This window comes from Ictalurus punctatus, chromosome 23, assembly GCF_001660625.3.
Source record: "Ictalurus punctatus breed USDA103 chromosome 23, Coco_2.0, whole genome shotgun sequence".
Classification (NCBI taxonomy): Eukaryota; Metazoa; Chordata; class Actinopteri; order Siluriformes; family Ictaluridae; genus Ictalurus; species Ictalurus punctatus.
The window spans coordinates 2,045,200-2,068,466 of record NC_030438.2 but is presented as its reverse complement, the minus strand read 5'-3'; the positions used below and the strand labels follow the sequence as shown (position 1 = coordinate 2,068,466).

The window sequence follows — 23,267 nt, the reverse complement described above, 5'->3', positions numbered from 1 at the left end:
CGATAGCACTGAGCCGACATGGAGCCTTCAAATAAAGGGAATTTTTCAATGCAAGAGTACATGGCATTTGATAAAAGGGATTATTGCATAAATACACTGTCATAAATGGTTATTGCTTGACTTTCTATATTTTCAGCTCACAACAATGCTGGCTGCATTTCCAATAACATGTCTATTAATACTCTACTTCTAATAAGTTATTGTTTCTATAGCTGCAGCTAATTAAGAAGGACTTGTATGGGAGATGCTCTACATAATTTACATAAAAAGACTATCATAAACAGAATTTTTTTTTTTCCTTTAACAAAGAATAATGTCTAACCACTGATAAAGTGATGTTTCCTCAAGGATGGAGTACTGAACAGGCCTGCCAGGCACAGGCCCAGGGGCCCAAGGAGTCAGGGAGCAGCAAAACATCTGTGTAATGTCACTCTTATTAATTAACCAGAGTCAAAAGGTTAAAAGGCTAAAATTCTCCCTGAAAAACTGACGAAATAGCCGACACAATAACTTTGAAGATGTCACATGACAAAACCCCATCACCTTCAAAGTGAGTTTTTTTTTAATCACTTTAGTCTTGCGAAGGACTTTAGGGGCAGAATCCTCTGTTACTGATGCCATTACATATGGACCCTGCAACTCCGTGAGTAAAAAAAACAAACAAACAAAAAAAAAAGAAACTCCAAGGGGCCTTTCAGAGTAGCCCAAAGAGAAATGACTTAAAGGTGGGATTCATGAGGAACCTGCAAGTTTTAAGGCATATTAAGGCATTTTTAATTTCGTTTGGTTTATTATACATTATTTTATTTTGTCCCTTTCAGATAGAAAGCCATTCTTGTTTATACCACTGCCCACATCTACAGTATTTTAGATGCGAGTGACTTCATAATTTTTAAGCAGTGGTTCATCACAGAGATGTGCACCCTTTGTACAGTGGCAGTTGTGCTATGGTGAAAATTCTGTAGACAACAGATAATGCAGGCTGTTTCGATGTTTTTTTTTTGTTTTTTTTTAAAGGTTCACAGGGCCGAAGGAAACAGAGCAGCGAGCCATATTTGATTCATAGCGCACGAGTTTGACGCACGCGATTTAATTATGTACTTCATAATGTGGGGCCTTTTGTGTGTCTGTGCCCAGGGGCTCCTTGTCTCACATTCCATCCCTGAGCTTTCTGTAAGTAGACACTGTATTTAACATTCATGGTTTCAGTGCTTTGTAATTTTTCTGCCATAAGAAAGTCTTCAGGGCAGGAAGTTTTTTTATTTATTTATTTATTTATTTTTTTGTGATATTGTATTCAAGAGACAAGAAAGAGAGGCAGTGAGGAAGCGAATGTTTATAGCTATAATGTGATAGCAGGAACCTGTTTACACAACAATAAATGTATCTATAATGAGATAAAAAAAAAAAAAAAAACACTTTTCATACTTATACAATAATAATAATAAAAAAAAACTCTGGAATGGACTGTTATTGAAAAATAACCATATCTGGCATGGTGTCACACCTCCCCATTGTGTTTCATCCCTTTGTAACATTCTTTTAAAATACTTATTCTTTTAAAGTATATTTGTAATAAATCAAACATATACCAGCTGTGCTGCATCATCACATGCTGCACTATTCAGCAAAATTAACCTACAGCAACTCACTCAAGCAAGAGCTTTAGATTTTCTACCATGCTTGCAAAGAAGCATGTCTCTACTAGGTATTACACATCTCTACTCGTTAGAATGAATATTAATAATAAATAAATAAATAAATAAATAAATAAAAGTTTTATTTGATATAGTTTGATTATAATGTTCAATGGATTGAGCACAAGAAACCATTAGCGGAAACAATTTTATTTATTTATTTATTTTTTTGCCTACTGCTAAGTTAATTTCCATCCAAAAATAAATAAATAAATAGATAAATAGATAAATAAATAAATAAATAAAATTAAACAACGTATTTATACCAAGTATCTAAGTTGACCAGGTGGAGAATAATAATTCGCTCTATTTCCGTTCTGTTCATATTTCTTAATGACTTAATTATTTACCTGAATTAGCTAACAGAATAAATAATGCTTTTGGCAGAGTTTTCACTGTTGGCAGTTACTGGCTTACCACAGTAGTTTTCCCTCTGTGTGAATTATATTTGGAAAGATGCCTGTGCCGCCAACAAACAAAGGCTCCACAGTCTGCAGTCATTGTGTGCAGACCATCTGCCACCTGCCACTGCACCTTAGTGCAAAACGGGGAAAGTGTTTGTGTGCCAATTTTGAAGAAGGGGTAGCTCCACGATCATCAAAGACCAATAATAAACGCACGAAAAATGTTTATTTAACGAAGAAATATGTAAAATCGAAACCGGTGAAGTTTTCTGTAAGGAGATGTTTATTTAAAAAATTTTTTTGGGAATTTTTGAAGTCTCGAGAGACAGTGCTTTGTAATAACAAGAAGTGATAACAGGACGTAACCTGAAGTAACCTGTCTTTGGACGTTACAGCGATAAAAAGCACAATGCGATGGGCTTTAATTAATAACAAATTTTAAATGTTGGAAAACGGGACATAAAGAAAAGAAAACACTCCAGGATGTGCTGTAATGGGAAAATAATTAAACCGATACAGTAACAATAACTCAGTTTTATTGTCAGACCGCACCACACCATCCCGTCGTTGATTCTTTTCCCATGACAGCATGCACCCACATGTTTTATTGCTCACTTAAAAGCAAAGGTTTTTGTGATATGTGGACAGTGCTGAACTAAAAGTTAAAAGCTGACCTTTAGTACAGAAGGGTCCTTCATAAGCTGTACCACTGCAGTCACATGAGTAGCCATTGTATTTCTCCACACACTTTCCTCCATTGCGACAGTACATCCCGAAACTAGTGCAATGACCTGAACATCCGGGTTTGACTCCAGGGGTGACCTTTGCTCTATCCTCCAGGTCAAGGGTGACGCCGTTCATCTTTAGGGAGCGGATACATCCGAGGAAGCCCCTCTGCCCTCCTGCCGCACCTTGACAGTTAACACAAAAGCAATTGAAGTTAAATTTCACCAGGACACTGTACAGAAATATTCACATACAGCTACATATTTACACTCTACAACCATTCTAGAAGGGCTTAAAGATAACTGGATAGTTTAATTAAAACAAAAGTGTAACGGTGAAAATGAAAGTAGTCCTGACTTTTGAAGGCATTGTGGACATCAAGGGCAAAGTGACAGGGGATCAAAGCACCTGAAGTGTATGGGCCACATGATAGCAGGTTCACCTATAATCCTGACAAGCCCAAGACGCTGGTTTACTTTTACAAGGGTTTTAGCATCATACGATTCATACAAGAAAGCAAACCCATAAGACGAAAGTGAACGAAACACAGAAAAACCCAACAGAAAGGAAAAACGAGACACAATTCCTGAATAAAAGTAAATAATTTATGAGCGAAAAATGAAACGCGAGTGGAATATAAGGGCAGTCGGTGATCAGACAAGCTGTTAAAGCAGTAGGTTCTTGGCATATAATTCAGTGCAAAATCAGTGCGGAAATATGAATAAACAAACAGTACACCTTACACGGTATCAAGAGGGTAAAACCGAATACAGAATGAGAATGAGTGCAGAATATAAAATTCGCCGATGTATTAACAAAACACTACCGTAAATGTAAACATCCTCTATGCTCAGAAAGAAATAACCAGTGGGGGGAAAACAAATCTACCACCCAGCGAGGTGGTAAATCGAATACAGTGGCTTGTACTGACTGGAAAAATAGACAGAGATTAGAACCTTCTGTGTTAAAATACTTTCTGAAGTTTGTTACAGAAGAAGCAATAAGTTTAATGAAGACATTGATATGCAGGTCATAAATTCTTCTGATCTGGAAAAAGAAACAACATTTTCAGGAGCTTTGAGTTATACATAATGAGGCTGTGATATAAACTCTAATCAGAGTTGGACTGATTAACGCTAGCTGCTGCCACATGTAACCCGTGAGACGAGTAGTTATTTAGATTTATATATTTAATTATGATCAATCTAGCTGTAGAAGTTTTGTCCAAAACACTACATATTTTTTCTTCATGATTCTTTTAGGGTAATCTGCCGTGCCGGTGCTTGACATGGGAGAGCAATTGCTCCGCAAACTTTCCTAATGTGCTTTAGAGTAATTTGTTTAAGAGAATGTGCTGAGAACAAATCAGGGCAGGTGAAAATAATACGTGTTCTTACAAGGATAATTAGCTTGTAAGAGATTCAACTTGCTCAAAGTTTCCATTTTAACAGCAACTAGTTTTTTTTTTTTCCTATGATTACTGACGCCTGCTCCATTTTCCATGAGGATGGAAGAGAGGTTACTCTCTTAAAAATGTTTACCCCATTTTTACCCAATTTGATAATTTGTCAATTCCCTCCCATCCTTGAGCTAGCTCTCCCCCATCACATGACAGCGACCTACCTTTACATGTATACACATTTGAGAGCTAGTGTTAAAAGTGGACTGATCAATATTTGTAGTGCTCTTACCATTAACAATAACTCAATATCTCAAGGAACATGACGGAAGATGATTGTTGGAACAATGTGATCATAGACGAGAATATAACATAATTATTTTCCTAAATTCTGTCATGATCGACAAGCTCGAGTTTTCTCATGCCTGCTTGTGTATTATATTGTGGTACATTAACATTACCATCTAAAAAAAAACAAAACAAAAAAAACAAACCACAACTTCAATCATGCTCCAAAATTTTTGACTGTGCTCCTAAATTTTTGGAATTAGGAGCACTTGTGCTCCTAAAAGAAACTGTTACTGTAGAGCCCTGTTTAAGATTTTCTGGTAGAGAGCAGAATTCATGTTTCCCTCAATTATTGCAAGTTGCCCAGGCCCTGACGCACCAGAGCATCCCAACAACATCACATTTCCACCACCATGCTTGACTGTTTTTTTTTTTGGAATGCGGTGTTTGGTTTATGCCAGATGTAACGGGGCCCCTGTCTTCCAAACAGTTCCATTTTCAACTCATCAATCCACAGAACATTCTCCCAAAAGGTTTGAGGATCATCAAGGTGTGTTTTGGCAAAATTCAGATGAGTCGTAATGTTCTTCTGGGATAGCGGTGGTTTTTGCCTCTCCACTCTTCCATGGGTGCCATTTTTGCCCAGTGTCTCTCTGATAGTGGAGTCACGAACAGTGACCTTTATTGAGACCTTTATTGAGGCAAGAGAGGCCTGTAGGTCCTCTGATGTTGTCTTTGGCTCTTTTGTGACATGCTGGATGAGTACTCACTGTGCACTTGGAGGAATTTTGGAAGGTCGGCCACTTCCGGGAAGGTTCACTACTGTGCTTAGTTTTTCCATTTGGCGATAACGGCGCTCACTCTGGTCCTTAGGAGTCCCAGAGCCTTTGAAATAGCTCAGAGGTGTGAACTACACACTTTGCATACTCTGAATGGGGAGGCCAGAAATTAGTCTTAAACAGCTTTGCAACCAAACTCTGAATACGTGCAACTTTCCCTTTAAAGCTCTGGAAATTAAATGTATAACATATACATAAAGGAAATATGCTCGTTGAGCTTCAGTTTATGAATGAACGTTTGTGTGTGTGTGTGTGTGTGTGTGTGTGTGTGTGTGTGTGTGTGTGTGTGTGCGCGTGTGTCTTACCCACATACAACTGGCTGTAAAGCTCCAGGCGTGTGTGTCCCTGTGCAGGCGCAGCTTGAACTACCCTGTATTGCTGACCGAGTTGCAGCACAGCCTCTTTAATATTCCTCTCTGCGCTGATGTGATGCCATTGGTCATCGTTTAGCGGCAGTGGTGAGTGGACCTTCAGCTCCACCGGCCCATTTCCCACATCAAAGGAGAAGGAAACCACAGTTGGTGCTGGAGAGAAATGAGAATACACAAATTTACTGACAACCGTTTACTTACACTAACCTCGTTTGATTATTATAGTCTCAAATTAGAACAAGACAAGGTTAATTCTAGTTCAAGTTTTATCCTCAGGGCTCAGCTCTGAATAAATGCATTGTGTGCAAACAATGATGCTTGTCTTATGCGTTGTTGTTTGTGTGTGTACTGCGATGGCAGGGGGCGGCCGGCACTCAAAAAAGGAAAAGCGCTCCTCCCGTAACTACCGCCAGGGTGCTGAAAGAACAGCTCCGCTTCAGCCTCACTAATGTTTTGGACAGCCGGAGAGGGGGTGGCTGCAAGGCGGGGCCACAGAAACACACACGGCTGGTGGCTAATGATCAGCACGGCAGCTCTCCACCATCCAGCAGCCGACAGGAGCATATAAAAAGGCCTTCATCCTCTAACAAAGGGAGAGACCGTCTCCACAACACTTCTAACATATTGTTCTCTGTTTTTCACAGAAGAGACGGCCTTAGAGGAAAACTTCGCTCCCTGGCTGCCTCCCCAGAGCTCTCAGACCTCCAGAAAAGGTCTCAAACTCTCTGGGAGACCACACTACACTCTGTACACCAATGAGGAAGACACCAGCCCACGAGCACCTCACTCCACCGCGCCTTTCTCACCCACACACACACTTTTCAATAAAACCCTCAGAGTTCTGCACCGAAGTGGCCTGCTGTGTGTCTGTGCACAGCCTAGGCTCGCTACAGTACGCTTCGGGATAAATGCAATGTTATAGGGTAGGGTTGGTTAAAATATGAGAGGCATACATTAGCATCAACCATCAGTTACTATTCCCCAAAACAAAAACACTGGTGTAGTTTCTCTCATAATGGCAAACTCTCCATATCTCTTCTTATTCTTTCTTTCTTGCCTTCTGTCTTTCTCTCCCTCTCTCTCTCTCTCTCTCTCTCTACATTTGTGGCCTCTCTCATTTTACCTAATCCTTCCTCAACTCTACGTTTTTGTACTATCTCAAGTAAACAAGTTACATTTTTAAACACGGAAATGTCTAGCAGAGGTGGCTGTACTTATAAAATACTTACGAATCTTTATGAAATTACAACTTTTATGTTTGTTTTTTGCAAACCATCGTCATCTTCAACGTTACGGCAATTTTGTGTACACTCACTGGCCACGTTATTAGGGTCCTGTACATCTGCTCATTCCTGTAGTAATTATTCAGTCAGCCAATCATGTAGCAGCGGTGCAATGCATATAATCAATCATACAGATACAGGTCAAGAGTTTCAGGTAATGTTCGTGGCTGAATAAAACATCAAAATGTGGAAAAATGTGATCTCAGAGACTTTGACCATTGCATAGTTGTTGATGCCAGGCAGACCGGTTTCAGAAACCGCTGACCTCCTGGGATTTTCACACACAATAGTCTCTAGAGTCTCTAGAGTAGAGTACACAGGATGGTGTGAAAACACAAAGTGGAAAGCTTCCACTTTTAACCTCTTTACAAAGCAGGAAAACATTTGAGAATGTACAAGTCAAATCAACAGCAGACGACCACACTGAGTTCCAGCCGTGAACAGGAATCTGAGGCTACAGTGAGCACAGGCTCACCCAAACCGGAAAGTTGAACTTAGGAAAAAAAAACCTCGCCTGGTCTGTCCAGTGTCTAATGGGTGAAAACTTATGCAAGGCACTGTAATGTCTGTGTGTGTGTGTGGGTGTGTGTGTCAGAAAGAGACTCACATTTTAGCTCCAGGCGGATAAAATCTGTGTTGCCCAAGTTCTCCAGGAAAACTCCATGAGGTGCAGAGGTCTTGAAGTAGAAGGAAATATCGGCACTCATTTCCGCTTGGAAAGTGGAAAAATGCAGGTAGGAGGACGGTGCGGTGAAGGAAGCTGCATTCCAATAACTACCTGCAAAATTGCAGAAGGAAAATCAAGTCATGCTTTCTTTCTCTTGTTTCCTTGTTTGTGTATTACCTCCTGCTTCTGACGAGATGGAAGGATGTGAGCAAGGAAGAATCACTGCTAAATCTATTACATGTCTCATATTTTATGTTAATACTCATACATATGTACACGAATAGCTCTAAATATTCTCACGAGCCCAGAAATATACGTTTAGAGCCCCTTTGTCAAGTCAAAAATATATCAAAAGTTGTATATTTTAAAAACTACAACACAGATGATTGATGATGATGAGCTACAGGTGCTATGATATGATTTTTGCAATACACTTGCACACCTTCAGGCTGGAGAAAAGCTGTTTGTCAGCTTAGACAACGGTATTAGACTTCGGTATTTATCTACATAGTAAGGAAATGAATTATTACTGTAGTCCTTACCAAAACACCTCTGTCGTTAAAATCCACCACTTTTAATGAGATTATTTTTCACATTAATTATTCAGTTTAATTAAAGCTAGCATCTGAACCAGCTCGACTACTTCCCAAAAGCCTTGTTTTTATACATGCCATGTCAACAAAGAAAACCTTGCGGTGATTTCCATATTAAATATATTCATGTGTAGACACATTTAATTAAAAGTGCTCTATAAATCATTAGCTGCATCACTACAGAAGTGAGAAATGTTGTGTCCTATTCCTGACGTTCCTGTTATTTCACACGGTCGGAAAACAAGTGTAATAAAAACGATTAATGCGTAATCACAAGGCAAATATTGTAAGTTAAAGTAATTGCTTTGCCGGAGAAAAACAAAAGCTACTCTGTCTTGCCATGTGTCTGAAAATGGTAAACTAAACTTTTGCTGACATAAATTACAAGGCTAGGCGGTGTTACATGAAAACAATTAAAGCAACAGGACTACACATGGCATTCTAGATGAGATCCAAGGCAGTAATGACGGTGGATCAGGATATCGGATGAGAGGGCTAAAACAAATTTTACCACCCTGCAGTAACTCACTGTGACCATTATGAAAACATTATAGTTGAGCTGTATATTTTTGGGGTCTCCTTATAGGCATACAGCTATTATACATACACTAGGGATGCAAACTAATATGAATATATTATTCGGATTGAACAGGTAATGTCAAATTATGAATGCAAAGTGCATTAGTCAATTTCACACATTTTGATAACATCAAACATGAAACGATTTATTATTTTTATATTTATTTATTTTTCCTGAGTAGGCATTAGGGGTTTTAATCTTCTAGTGCATTTGCAACCAGCTGACTCTATGAGGCACTAACATCTCCCTCTTCTTCTATATATCTTCTATATTCAGCCTCACAGCCTCACAGCTCCAGCATCCCTAGTTTGATCCGGACCATGGAGCATCACATCTTCTCTTTCTGTCTATGTGAGTTTCCTCCGGGTTCTCTGGTTTCCTCCTACCTTCAAAAAGACATACCGGTAGTTGGTTTGGATACTCTAAATTGCCCCTAGATGACAATGAATGCATGTGCGTGGTGCCCTGTGACAGAATGATGTCCCATCCAGGGTGTATGAAAGTTATAGTGGGGAAATTCATTTAAAAAAAAAAAAAACTGAAAACTGACAGTTCATTTTTTCTTATGGTGCCAGGCCTTTTTGATTTTTTTTTTTGCCTTTATGAGAGGCTATACATTTTATTAAATATTGGCTAGTTGTCTAGTGACCCTATCACTGTTACTATTATTCCAAACTGTAGCATTCATACAATCTTTCATTTTCAATACTTTAAGTTTAACAGTACGCAGAATAATAAGCATGAAAATTTAAAGTTGCAACGACTGCTTTTAGGCTTGACTTCAAGCATCTTTCTAATTTCAGACTCTGCCAAATCTTTCATGTCCAATATCTAACTAATAAGGATCAGACCTTGGCATTTGACCTTTTACAAGCTCTGTCAGCCAAACACGATAAATGAGGCACAAATGAGTACTGGCTACTACACTAATGACCTTCTAGAAGAGACAGATTCCCAGTTACGTTAATTGCGTGACATAGTGGAGGGCACTATATATTATATATATATGTATATATTTCATTATATTATTATTTGAATATATATTACGAAAGAAGTTTGTTTGAAATCTTTGCAAATTTATTAAAAATAAAAAACAAAAAAGCACATGTACATAAGTATTCGCACCCTTTGCCATGACACTCAAAATTGAGCTCAGGTGCGTCCTGTTTCCACTGATCATCCTTCAGATGTTTCTACAACTCGACTGGAGTCCACCTGTGGTAAATTCAGTCGATTGGACGTGATTTGGAAAGGCACACACCTGTCTAGATAAGGTCTCACAGTTAACAATGCATGTCAGAGCACAAACCCAGCCATGAAGTCCAAGGAACTGTCTGTAGACCTCCGAGACAGGACTGTATCGAGGCACAGATCTGGGGAAGGGTACAGAAACATTTCTGCAGCATTGACGGCCCCAGTGAGCGCAGACTTGAGGCTGTAATTGGTGCCAAAGGAGCTTCAACAAAGTATCGAGCAAAGGCTGTGAATACTTATGTACATGTGCTTTTTAAATTTTTTTTTTTTTTTTAATAAATTTGCAAAGATTTCAAACAAACTTCTTCCACGTTGTCATTATGGGGTGGTGTTTGTAGAATTTTGAGGAAAATAATGAATTGAATCCATTTTGGAATAAGACTGTAACATAACAAAATGTGGGGAAAGTGAAGCGCTGTGAATACTTTCCGGATGCACTAAGTCTTTCTGAAATTATGGGATTTTCATATACACCAAATTCTTATTAAAATGGTCCTACAAGTGAAATATGCACAAATCCTTCCATATCCAGCTTGATAAATGAGGTCCAGAGGCTGGTGTAAATCTTATGCTCATGGTGTATTCATATCTCAAAGAGCAGCTTGATATATGGTAATTAAAGAAGCCATTACTGACAGTGCAACATTACCTGAATGTACATCATTCCCATTAATCAAAAAAGTCAACATGTGTGATGATATCAGTGGATCTGGTAGACCAAGCACCATGTTTGGATTTCACACATGAAACAGTGAGGCTACACATGAAAATGTGCCAGGGGTCTGACAGGCATTGTGGGATGTAATCAGAGTCACCAACTGGAGTCCCAAAATGATTCAGGGTCAGGTTACACAGCTGCTGATGTCAATTTTCTAGACTCCCAATTCATATGCAAATTACATGAGTGCAGGTCACAGCTTTAAAGTTGCCATAATTTTCTACAGTAGAAAAACCGCTCAAGCTGGTATCACAGAAGAAAAATGGGCTTTAATCCAAGTACAGAATTGTGTGCAATTGTGCCCTGCATGCACATGTTTCGTGTTATATCTAAGGTCTGAATACAGATGTGTTCAATTTCGCTATTAAATCCTTACTACATGCACATAAGTCAACTCTGAATCTGTTTCGGTATAAGTATACCTTATACCTAACCCAATAGTGATATCTGTCTGTGTTTGTTTACATGTATATGTTTGTTTACAGTATATGTCCAAGAATCGTTATAGATCTTATAGATCGCTGGTCATTTCAGAAACAGGCACTGACCTTTAAGACCCCTAAGCATAAAAGCAAAACAAAAGAGAGATGTGAGAGGTTGCCTTTGTGGATTTAAAAGTTCAGGGCTTTAGAGAAAATGGAGAATTGCGCTTCTCAGACACCGCTAATGACAAGTCAATGTTCTTCTTTCCTTTCACATCCCCGAAAAAGGTCAACCGTATAATTTGAGGTTCTAAGTTCTGCAGATGCTCCCAACTGTCCATGGTACGTCACTAGAAAAGGTCACTCTTTGAACAAAGTGTTGAAATATTAACTCAAATAAGACAATAAGTATAGGATATGTCAGCTTTTCAAACATAAAAATAATACACAATGTACTAACAATTAAAAGTTACAGCAGACATGGCAGAGCTAATAAACTTGAAATTCCCATTCCCACAGCTTTCTGTTCCATTCTGATGGTCAAACAACAACTAGTATAAATGTGTACCGAGGTTTATACAATAGAAAATCTCTTCCTGAGTGACATTCATTAGATGCTAAGTGATTAGAAGTTCAGAGGTGTGCTAAAGAGCCCATGAAATGGCTTCAGAGCCAGGCCATCATTCTGTATATTGATGTGTTTTCTTTTGAAAAGGAAGTTACGGGATAGTGTGTCAAAGGGCTCGACTGAATTCCACAATAACTAAGAGCATTCGATATACACCACATTTCCTGCCAAATCTAAACAGAGTCAACAGTGGCTTAGCAAACCAGCTAATGAATGTATTCATGCCGTGTAAGGTTTCTCACTGCCAATTTGCCTACTGTAACTTTTACCCAGATAGCAAAATTGCTGTGGCCCAGATCTGGCACACACCTGACACTTTCATCCGGCCCACATACCACATGGAATGATGGCACTTGGGCGGTCTGCTCCTGTTTGCCAGATCTGGGCCACAAGCAAGCCAGAGCAATGCCGCATGTCGGCCAAGAACGAAACAAATAAAGCAGAACCGGCTCAAATCTAGGCAACAGTTCATTTTAATTCTGGCCCAGATCCGGACCAGAACCGACACCTTTCTCTGGCCTACGTACAGCATGGAATGGTGGCACTTGGGCAGTCCACTCTTAAGGATTAGTGCCCCTGGCCCTACCTCAGTAAAACACTTCAATATTCTGAAAAAGAAATGATGGAAATGGGGGACTCCTGAATCGTGCAGAAAAGCATTCACAATGTCGTCTGGAAATCATATCCTGATGATGTCACAGCCATCCAAGAGTTCAAGAGAGCAAAATTCGCCATGTTCTCAGGGAGGCAGGGAGGCATAATCTCTCTCCCCTACCACCGTGGCGACATTAGACAATCATGGGCATCTGTGAATTCATGCATGCAGCAGGAAGTACATAGTTCTTTTCCTCTGATGCAGTTTGCTGGCTTAGATAAGGTTGGTAGCTGTTGTGTGTCAGGGGAGAGCAGCCTGATGGGTGGGAATTGGCCATGATTAAATTAAGGGAAAAATTGGTGGGGTACCTGAAATTAGGTGTCTTTTTTCTTCCATAGAAGGCATGAAATCAGTTTCATTTGGAAACGCACTTCATTGGTAAATTTCAGTAATTTGCTAATATCAACTAGCTATATTTAACAGGCCATATTTATGCAACTAGGGTTGCCTTATTTTTTTATTTTATTTATTTTTTGCTAATGCCAGGTTAGATTAGCATGATTTGCCAAAAGTCAAATTCTAGACAATTGTAAACGATGTTTATTTACATAATATTTTACTTCAGATTAATTCATTATCAAACTACATAGCATATAACCAACAAACTTAAAGAGACTGAATGTTTTCAAGCAAATCAGCACAGCTGCTTTAAAATGAATATTATCTTCTAACAGTTTCAGATAACATTAACTTAATTTCATCATAAACACGTACTTTTTATGCTTTAATACTGGAGTGCGGTTAGACATAACAATAGTTTCACTTTCACTTGAGTACGCTTGCATGAATACCTCCATTTTTAATCGAGTAAGACTTTTCAGTTTACTCAGTTTAATTGAGTAAGCGTTTAAGACACGTTATCTATACTTTTACATAAGTATAATTGCTCAGTACGTTTTCCACCCCTGGTTGTTTGTTACCATCCTTCTCCCTAGAGGTACAGCTAATGCAGCTATTTGACACAAGGCAGTAAAGTAAAACTTGAAACTTACACTACAAAATTTTTATTTTCACTAGAGAATGGTACTATGATCAACAGGACAGCCAGCAGCAAATATAAGGTCTCGATACAAAGGCCTCTGATTTAAGTGTTTATATTTAAGAGAAAATATGAATATGTTCCCTAGACAAACCTGATCTCTTTATCCTACTTTCCCCCCCTCAGTTAAGAGTCAAAAAGGACCTCTGGCACTATCTTCTTTCAATTTAAGCTTTAATTCAGGTTATAATTTATGAGGCTGTCATCCATTAAGCCAGCTGAGTGTGTCTTACTTTATTGAGAGCTTATCAGCTGCTGTTTTTCTCAGTTTGGACGATGCCTCATGGCATCTCTTCCTTCTGAATCCACTGAGGAAAAAAAAAAAAAGCTTGTGAGATAACCAGTAATGGCTAGTGGGTATCTGTAGATTTCAGACAGCTTCCACACACTACTAAACATACGCCTCTCTAAGAAATGTCCGCTCTCTGAACAGAATCATTTATTATAGTGAAATACTCACACACACACACACACACACACACATGCATACACGCACACACACTGCAGTGTTTGTTTTTTCAACCTAATCTACATCCACTGCGTCTGTAGTGCATGTGCAATTACCAATAACCTTTTCCTGTGCTGTGAAAATAACAACTTACTAAATATGTTTTCCTCAGATTCAGTAATAAATGAAGTCTAACGGCAGTGTTTAAATTCGGCCCGTTATTGTAAGAAGACATGAATATACTGCAGATGAAGTATGCGAATATACATGAATATGAATTCAAAATTATAACCGATCCTAAGACAAAGACTTACCTAAGCTGTTGAATAATAAATAATGGTTAGGCTTTCTATAATGTTGTGCGGTATCTAGCGTTGACATTCTGGACATTTTTGTCCAAGGTAATGAGACATGTGACAGATGGCGCAGACAGGGATTAGCTTGAACAATAACAATACATACTTGATGAATATATGAAATATTCCTAGTTATTTTTAGGAGCTTTTCTTTCCGCAAGCAGAAGCGCAAAGGTTTCCTGAACGTAAATGCTAAAAAGGACCGGTCTTCTTTAATTGAAGGCTGTGGATATGGATAAACATGATTTGAAGAATTTGCATTTGAAGAACACACAGGATGAAGTTGGAATCTTATAAACAAATGTGCCTGTTAATGTGTGTGCTAATTTGATAGATATTGTATATTTTATAACAACGACAACAACAATAATAATAATAATAATAATAATAATGTTTTAATTTTGTTTTTATTACTTTTGTAATTTACCAACCTTGTAAGTGGGTTAAATAAAATGTATTCAAACTTAAGTCAAGAGCAGACAAAAGCCATGACAAATCTAAAAGATTCAGAGTATATGCAGATCCAGACAAAAAAAAAAAAAAAAAAAAAAGGTACAATACACACACACACACACACACACACACACACACACACACACACAGTCTTTCTCCAAACTAAGGTTTATTTACAGAGTGACACTTCCACTGAGGAAAATAGATGTCGAACTAAAAGCTAATTCTGGTCTATCCGATCCAGTATAGCTGAGTTAATGATACTGGGAATTAAGTCATGTGACAAGTTGTAGCCTGAATTGCTCCATACACAAGAGTCAATCACAGGATCAGAGGATGTCCATAAACTGTCATCAATAATGGAGCACGTTCCCACATGCTTAATGGAAACTGATTAGGAGATCTAACCGTGAGAGCAGCTGAGTAGTGAGAGTTTTATTTCCTCCTCTTGCACCAGCCCATTTTGCATTCCATTTTTTTTTTTTTCTCTCGACAGTGTTGAGCAGAGGAAATGAGACACCTCTGAAGATACTCTCTCAGGAAAGCTTAGGAGAGCTTCAAGCATTTCCTAATGCCTGTTATACAAGGAAATGGAAATGTAATAATCTTGCTATTTATGTTCTGAATCAAGGAAATCTTCTTTGCTCTAACTAGATGATCAGGACTAACTTACTCACTGCGAATGGATACTTATTGGCTGAATTGTAACCCTTATCAGCAGAATATTGCATTTTTTAATTTTTTTCAAATTATTTTTTCTCTTTTTTTTTCTGCATGAGGAAAAGTCATTTAATAAATTAAGAAATTTTGAATAGTCAACTTTAAATACCTAACCTATAAACTGTCATGAATCCTATCGACTGAGCTTTCAACAATATATCATAAAAGGCATCAACATCAACGGTCCCCATTAACTGAATTTGAATTTGTGATAGGACTGCGGAGGCATTGAGAGTACAGACAACGTACTAAACATCGACAACCATAAACTGGCTACCCAAATATAGTGGCAGAAAATGGACAAACAGGGGTCGTCACCTGGCAGACTGTGGTCTGGATGTGGACCCAGCAAAATATTTTCCCAAAACAAAAAATATGTAGACCCAATCGACATATGAAAAAAAAAAAAAAAAAATAAATAAATTTTTAAACATCATTTAACATAATAAATTGTTTTAAAAAAAGATTGCTAGCAAAAGCAGAGTTTTAAAGATTAAGAAATGCATTTGTTTATGTCTCCAGTGTCCATGGAGCTGGTCAAAAGTAACAAAGCACCAGTGAGAAACATAACACAGCCACTTCAATCTGATGTCGTAATTATAACCATCAACTAACCATTAATGGTTAAGCATTAAAAGTGTTGCTGCCATTCAGTTATGTTAGTTGCCTCTCCAGAACTTTATAAGCAAGTTAGGCCTTCTCAAGATTTAGTTGAATACCGCTGCTCTACTAAGCATCCATCCATCTTCTGTACTATTTATCCTACACAGGGTTGCAGGGGAGCCTGGAGCCTATCCCAAGTAGGCCAGGGTGAGCCTACAATACATGTCTTTGGACTGGGGGAGGAAAACGGAGGATTTGAACCCCCATCCACAGAAGTGAGAGGCAAATGTGCAAATCATGAAATCACCATGACCCCCTCTGCTAAACATCATTGTTGAACATCAAACATTGTTGATAGACTGGTCAATGACAGTTACATGACGGATTGTTGGCAGGATATAGAGTATATCAAAAAATATAAAATTTTTACTTTACATCCTCTACAAGTCCAAATGACTCACTGTAAACCCTAATGTTGTATTTACTTAAACAATCACGTAATCATGACGAAGCATTACTTAAAATGTGTTTTGTATCAATGTCTTGATACAAACCAAATGCTAATTATTTAATAATGAGAAGCGTAATTTCATCCTGAGCACCAGACATCTTATTAGTCACTCATAGAAACTAGTCAGCTGTAAAATGTCAAATACTTTGAACGTGATTTATTTTACGTATCAGTGAACCTTCACAGAAACCACTGCTGAGAGATTCTTTCGTAATTCCTACCTGATGCTAAGGTTAAGAATGCAAAATGGTGATATTATATTACTTAATTACTGACAGGATTATTGATCTCAATTTTCCAAACAGAAAGCCCATCGAAACCCACCGAAGCCCATATGTTCAGCATCATTAAGTCATATTAAATTATCATTTGTTTGCTATCTTTATTCAATCTCTCAGCCATTCATGAAAATTAATTACGGTACCTAGCTGGAAATTACTTTACCCTAATTATACTAAAGTGACACTGCCATAAATCATCTTCTATTTCTCATATCGGTGAATGCTAAATCTTTAACTTTTATGTCTTTAAGGACAAACGAGACAAATGAACTCTAAATCTGAACAGCTATTAGAAATTAATAATAATTGTCCTTCATTGGAATGTAATGGTGCACATTGGCTAAAATACTGGTAAAGTTTGAGGTTTTATCTCCATCAAGTGTAACAGACTTTTCAGGAGACAAGCTGATTTAGAACTGTAGAAAAATCATCAATCATTTGAAAGTAAAGTTGTTATAGTCTCCATTTTTGCAGATTGTCGTCATTGTTTTGTGGCTGTATATACTTCAACTTGTTAACTTTAAGTAATATGAATTTACTTTGACTAAATTTGGGACTATGCAGACAACCAATTGTAAAATGCATCAAATGTGACATTTGCCATTTAATGACATTGTTTTAGCATATACCGGTAGTCCATTTATTTATTTATTTAATTATTTAATGTTAAAATATTTGATGCCTATACCACTTAAAAAAAAATAAATAAATAAAAAATCTAAATAAAAAGTCTAAAAATGTAAGTAAAAATCTACTTAGGTAATTCTTGTATTAGTTTTCTCTATTCTGATTGGACAGTTAGATCACATGATACGTCCAACAAATCCAGGAAGTTTGCATAGAGAGATGTACATTTGACTGGATTCAGTAAAAGCAGCTGCTGGAAGTCAGTCCTTCTCCAACCTACTTGTTGGAGAGTGTCAAGAGTGAACATGTCAAGAGTGATATAACCACAATCTATCAAGTCCATTACTTACAATCACTGGCCACTTTATTATGAACACCTGTACAGATCGAGCTTCAGTTAATGTTTTCATCAAACATATAATCTCTAGCATAAAAAGCAAAAACATCCGGTGAGCAGCAGTTCAGCAGACACAAACTGGACAGTTGAAGACTGGAAGGCGGCGATGTTTTGGCTGACAGAAGTGGAACCCAGTGTGGTCTTCTGCTGTAGTAACTAGAGATACCGATAGAGTGATATCGCCTGATGCCGATACCGATAGTTTGGTGGTCCTGGCTTTTATACCTTCTTTGAAATGAATAATAATTTATTCCAGAATTCTGAAGGAAATGCAAATAAAAACTTTGTCATACATGTTGTTTCACAGTAACTGGTCTCATAAACAGAAAACACATTACTCAAATTAACATTAACACATGAACTCAATTCTGGGGATTCAATTAAGATTTCTTAACTTATTCAGTGTTATTAATTCATATTAACATTGAATGAATTCTAAAAAAAAAAACCCAAAACCCTCGTGTTAGGCTCACATTCACTCACCACAAACAAAAGCATCTCTACTATATAATATAAACTTTTTTTTTTTTTGATGATATTAACTCATCAACATTAACTGGATATTCAACATACTACTCGACAAAGTATATTTTTCTGTGCAATATATACCTTTTTTGGCCGACTCATCTCCATTTAAATCTTTCAACAGTGTGCTGGCGCTTTGATTCAGCGGGAACAGCTCGAACAGCGCGGCAAAAATAAATAAATTAGACTCGACGCCAAAACTCCCGCTTCACTGCTGCGGCGTCCGGTGTATAAGCACTCGTTCATTAACATGCAGTGCAGAGCTTACAAACTGCAGTTTTGTCGTCATTGTCATCCAATTCAAAGTAATTCCACACAAGAGATATCTTCTTTACACACAGCATGAATACAACGTGTTCTCCTGCCCTCTTTTGATTGACAGGATAAAATCAGCCCTGACCATCGGATGTTTTTAAACTATCGGCCGATGACGTGAAAAATTGCCTTTATAGGCCAATACCTCCAATGTCTAGTAATCTCTAGTTGTAACCCGTCTGCCTCGTCCTTAGGTTTGATGTGTTGTGCATTCTGAGATGATTTTCTGCTCACCAGAGTGCTTATTTGTGTCACCAGTCTGACCACTGTCCCCTGACCTTTCTCATCGAAAAGGTGTCTCAGTTTGCAGAATTGGTGCTCAGTAGATTTTTTTTGGTTTCGCCCCATTTTCAAGAGACTCTCATGTTTGAAAATTCCAGGAGGTCAGCAGTCTCTGAAATACTCAAACCAGACAGTCTGGCAACAATAAACATGCCACAGTCAGAGATCACATTCTTCCCCCACTCTTATGTTTGATGTGAACCTTAACTGAAGCTCTTGACCTGTATCTGCATGATTTTATGCACCGGGCTGATGCTACATGACTGGCTCACTGGATAGTTGTATGAATGAGTAGGGGTACAAGTGCTTCTAATACAGTGGCGATTGAGTATACATAATTATATATCAGTCTAGTAATCAGAGCAAAATTAAGTATTCTGCTGTTTTTTTTTTTTAGAGTTCTAAATAAATTTACATTAGGTACAAAATTCATGTGACTGTCCATAATCCGAAAAAACTGAGAAACCGTTTTGGAAGGTCCAGAAATATGAGACTGTGCATTGCCATAGTAAGGCTTCAAGCATTAATCTGCCTATTGGCCCACTCTCTTCCCACCTCAGCTTCAAAAATAATTAAGGTGGTGAATACACAATAACAGTTTCATCCACTAATTCAGCACTGCCGTTTTTCACGTAGTCCTTTGAAGCACATAGGACTATATTTAAAATCTCTACAGACTCAGCTCTCCTCTAAGAGGATTTCATTGGCTTTATGTATAATGTATAACATGGCTGCAACACCTCGGTGGACAGGAGGAAGGAGAGTTCAGAAATGTTCGGAAGATTGATTCTCCAACATGGCTTTGCATGATCGGAAATTATTTTTGTCCTTATTTTCCGCCAAGCTGAGCCACAGGTGTGAAAGGGGTAAAAAAAAAAGTGAAAGTGGAAAATGTACTGGAAGAATTTAGCCTTACACTCTTGCCAAACAGGTGACTGCAGCTAATCTGAATAATGAGCCCAAAGCAATTAACAGGAATAATGAGGCATGAAAACACATTTCATGCAGTGATGAAACCAGTGGGATGATTAGGCACCGTGCTTGTGCTCTTGTTTCCGGTCTGGCAGCTGTAGGGATTCACATTGCGGTTGGTGTTGAAAATAACCACCATTTTTAAAATGCACTGTGCTTTCACACATAAAAAAGCACATATATTATTCCTGAGCTAGCTCTTTTCCTTCTTTAATAACTTCTATGCCTAAACCTTGCCATTAAAACTGCCGCCGGCTTCAGTATTCTCTCCTCTTCTTACCGAGTTACTCTGTGAATCTTTCTCCATTCTTTTTGGCATTTGTTTACACTGAGACAGACCACATATACTCCTTCTCAGGTCTTAAAGGTCAAGGCAACACTATTCTAACTTTTTTTTTTTTATTGTTGTCGATTTTGGCAGTTTGCTACAGAATACTCACACATTTCATTTTTAACATCACATAATTCGATGGTATTTGTAGAATGACTGCAAAATATAGACACATCAAAACCTCCTGGGGGATACAAACTTTTGTCCTTTATATAAAAAAACTATTGATTTATCCATCCCTAGACACTTCACGCAGAAAGTGTGCACTCCTCCACCCCCGTGATGAAACGGGAGCAAGGTGTAACACACTTCCTGAATTCTCTCACTCATACTTCTCTCTCTGGCTCATTCTTTTTTTCTTCTCTTTATTTAAAGGGATAGAAAAGTCCAGAGATTTTGAGAAAATAGAGAGGAAATGAAGCGTCTTTTTGTTTCTTTACACAAATAACTGACATGCAGTCTCGCTGAAGATGATAAGGCTGACGGCGCGGTCCACAGGTGCCATATGTGTATCACGCGACGCGCTTAATTGCCACGTCACCTGATCACAGCAGGCCTATAAATAGGCATGATTTTACACAAGCTTTAGATGCCGGTAGCGAGCGAGGCACCGGTGCAAATAAACATTTATTCACTGTCGCACAAAATACTTTTCATCGCAAACGTGAGTGAAATGGTCGCACTGTAGAGCCCCGAGTTTATCTGCAAAGTTTTTCCCTGTTCGGCATGATGAGGTTTAATATCCAACAACCTCCGTAGTGCCATTTAGCATCATGCTAGTGTCATGATTTCCCCTCGCGCAAGCGCTGGAGCTCGCAGCGAAACTGGCAGCTCGAGCGTTAAAACGCTACTCCCATTTCTAGGTTTTGTCACTACAAAATGACATCATCCCTGCGCCGCTCTATGGTAATTGGCTGCAAATTTAATAAGCGCTTGATTTGATCTGCAGTGGAGTTTTCTATAAAGCGAACTTTAAACGGCAATATCGCAGTCAATCATGTTCATTTAATCGTGGGCAGTCAAAATCGTAATCTTGATCGATATTTGATTAATTGTACAGCCCTTGTTAATACTAGTGTCATTATTCTCCATCATGGGTCTTCCATAACAAAGAACAGTGATTAGTGCATATGTTCAAATTGGCCTAAATAATAATATTGGGTGTGCTTGAGCTCCAAAACACTTACAGAGCTGGAAGCCACGGATGCTGGCCAGCTGTTGTCTCTTTACGGATATTTAAGCTATTTCAGAACACAGCAGCCCATGTCCATAACCGGAAAAGAAATTCTTGCTTTATTAGTCCAGTCTCATTCAAGCGAGTGTGGCTGGCTTTTAAGAACTACAAAGTCCTGCTTACGACATTTAAAGCTTTGAATTGTTTCACTCTGGCATATTTCGCTAATGTCCGGAAGACATCATGAGTCCTTCGTTCAGCTGAGTCAGGCATGCTGTCAATCTCTATACTGTAATTACTTGTATCTTAACTGGTGGAAGAGATTTTTTTTTTATATACTACTTGTAATCTCTACAAGCTTTTGAAGAGTAAGTTCAAGTTAAATATATACTAGTTAAACTTGAACTAAAAGACTTAATTATTTTTTATTACATTTAAAAAAAAATATATACTTTTCATAGTTTTATAGTACATTTATTAACAATTTGATTTTATTATAAATACAGGTCTTTGGTTAAATATTCACATTTAGCCATTCTTATCTACAGCAGGTTTCTATAGAAAAGTGATTTTGATCCAAAATGCAAAAGTGTAACATGAACAAAGATTTTTATAACCTTATTAATTTTTTTTTTTTTACTGACTCAGTTAATATCCTCCTCTTCATCTGAGTCCTTGCACTTCAATGCTGATGTGATGTGCAAGGACTCAAATGTCCCTATTCAGCTTTTCACACAATAGAATGTGTTTTAATGCATTTAAACTGCATTTAAAATGTAGAGAAATTAACTCACGGTCTCCATAACATTGCAGAGCTCCCACAGTGAGCTTGGCCTCTGATCCGACTCGATTTGTATCCCCTACAGCCACCTGACTCACAGGTAAGTGGTCCTTATATACCAGAAGCCCCGAGTCCTCTCGCCTGTGGAGAAGGAAAATGCTACATTAATGGAAACTGATGACAGCTACCAGGAATGTACATGAGATTTGACTCCACTGTTTAATATTGCAAACTCAAACTGCCCCTTTTCACTGTTAAAATGAATTTTGTATATAACTGTAATTACAGTAGAACAATTTTTGTGACATCTATAATGGTCTAATAGTGTATAACTTTAGAGGCTCCATTTTGTGTATCCACATGACCTTTTAACAGCAGAAATGCAGTACGTGCAACAACAGAAAATCACAGGGAACAAATATGAATGCGTCTATTTGTCACATTATGTAGGTTGAGACGGATGCAAGTGCAGATTTGAAAGTTTAATGAACTAAACAAAGTGCAAAAAGACACCAGGACTATGGGGCAAAACACTGTGGCAAAGCTTAAACATAAACTAAAGAACAAAACACGGCTACAGAGACAACGGCAAAGACAAGGAATGCAGTGCAAACAGTGGCTATATCCATGAGTGCGCGTTAACAGAAAAATGATTCCGGTGCAGGTGGTCATGTGACCATGATGCAGTGGCTGCTGGGAACTGTAGTTCAGAGTTCTTTCTCTGATATATGACACTATTAAGAAAAAAATCATTCATTCTATGAAGCATTAAACATACCTGTTATGTTTAATACATACATATATGTTTTAATATCATCATCATCCATTATGTACTATTGAGGCTATTTAAGACACACTGTATAAATTTTGGCTAATTGCCCACATTCATGGCTAAATAATATACATAACAGCATGGTTAGAACAGGAA

General features: G+C 38.0%; 1 protein-coding gene across 1 annotated transcript in view; it reads right to left on the bottom strand.

Annotated features, from left to right (window-relative positions):
• Positions 1-23,267, bottom strand: part of LOC108256453 (contactin-associated protein-like 2) — a 133,883-nt gene that overhangs the window by 16,708 nt on the left and 93,908 nt on the right. The window contains exons 15-18 of the mRNA XM_017453351.3: positions 22,353-22,480; positions 7,615-7,785; positions 5,659-5,877; positions 2,776-3,012 (exon numbers count right to left, since the gene is read on the bottom strand). Coding sequence (XP_017308840.1) covers positions 2,776-3,012; positions 5,659-5,877; positions 7,615-7,785; positions 22,353-22,480 — 755 coding nt within the window. The remainder of the gene's footprint in view (positions 1-2,775; positions 3,013-5,658; positions 5,878-7,614; positions 7,786-22,352; positions 22,481-23,267) is intronic.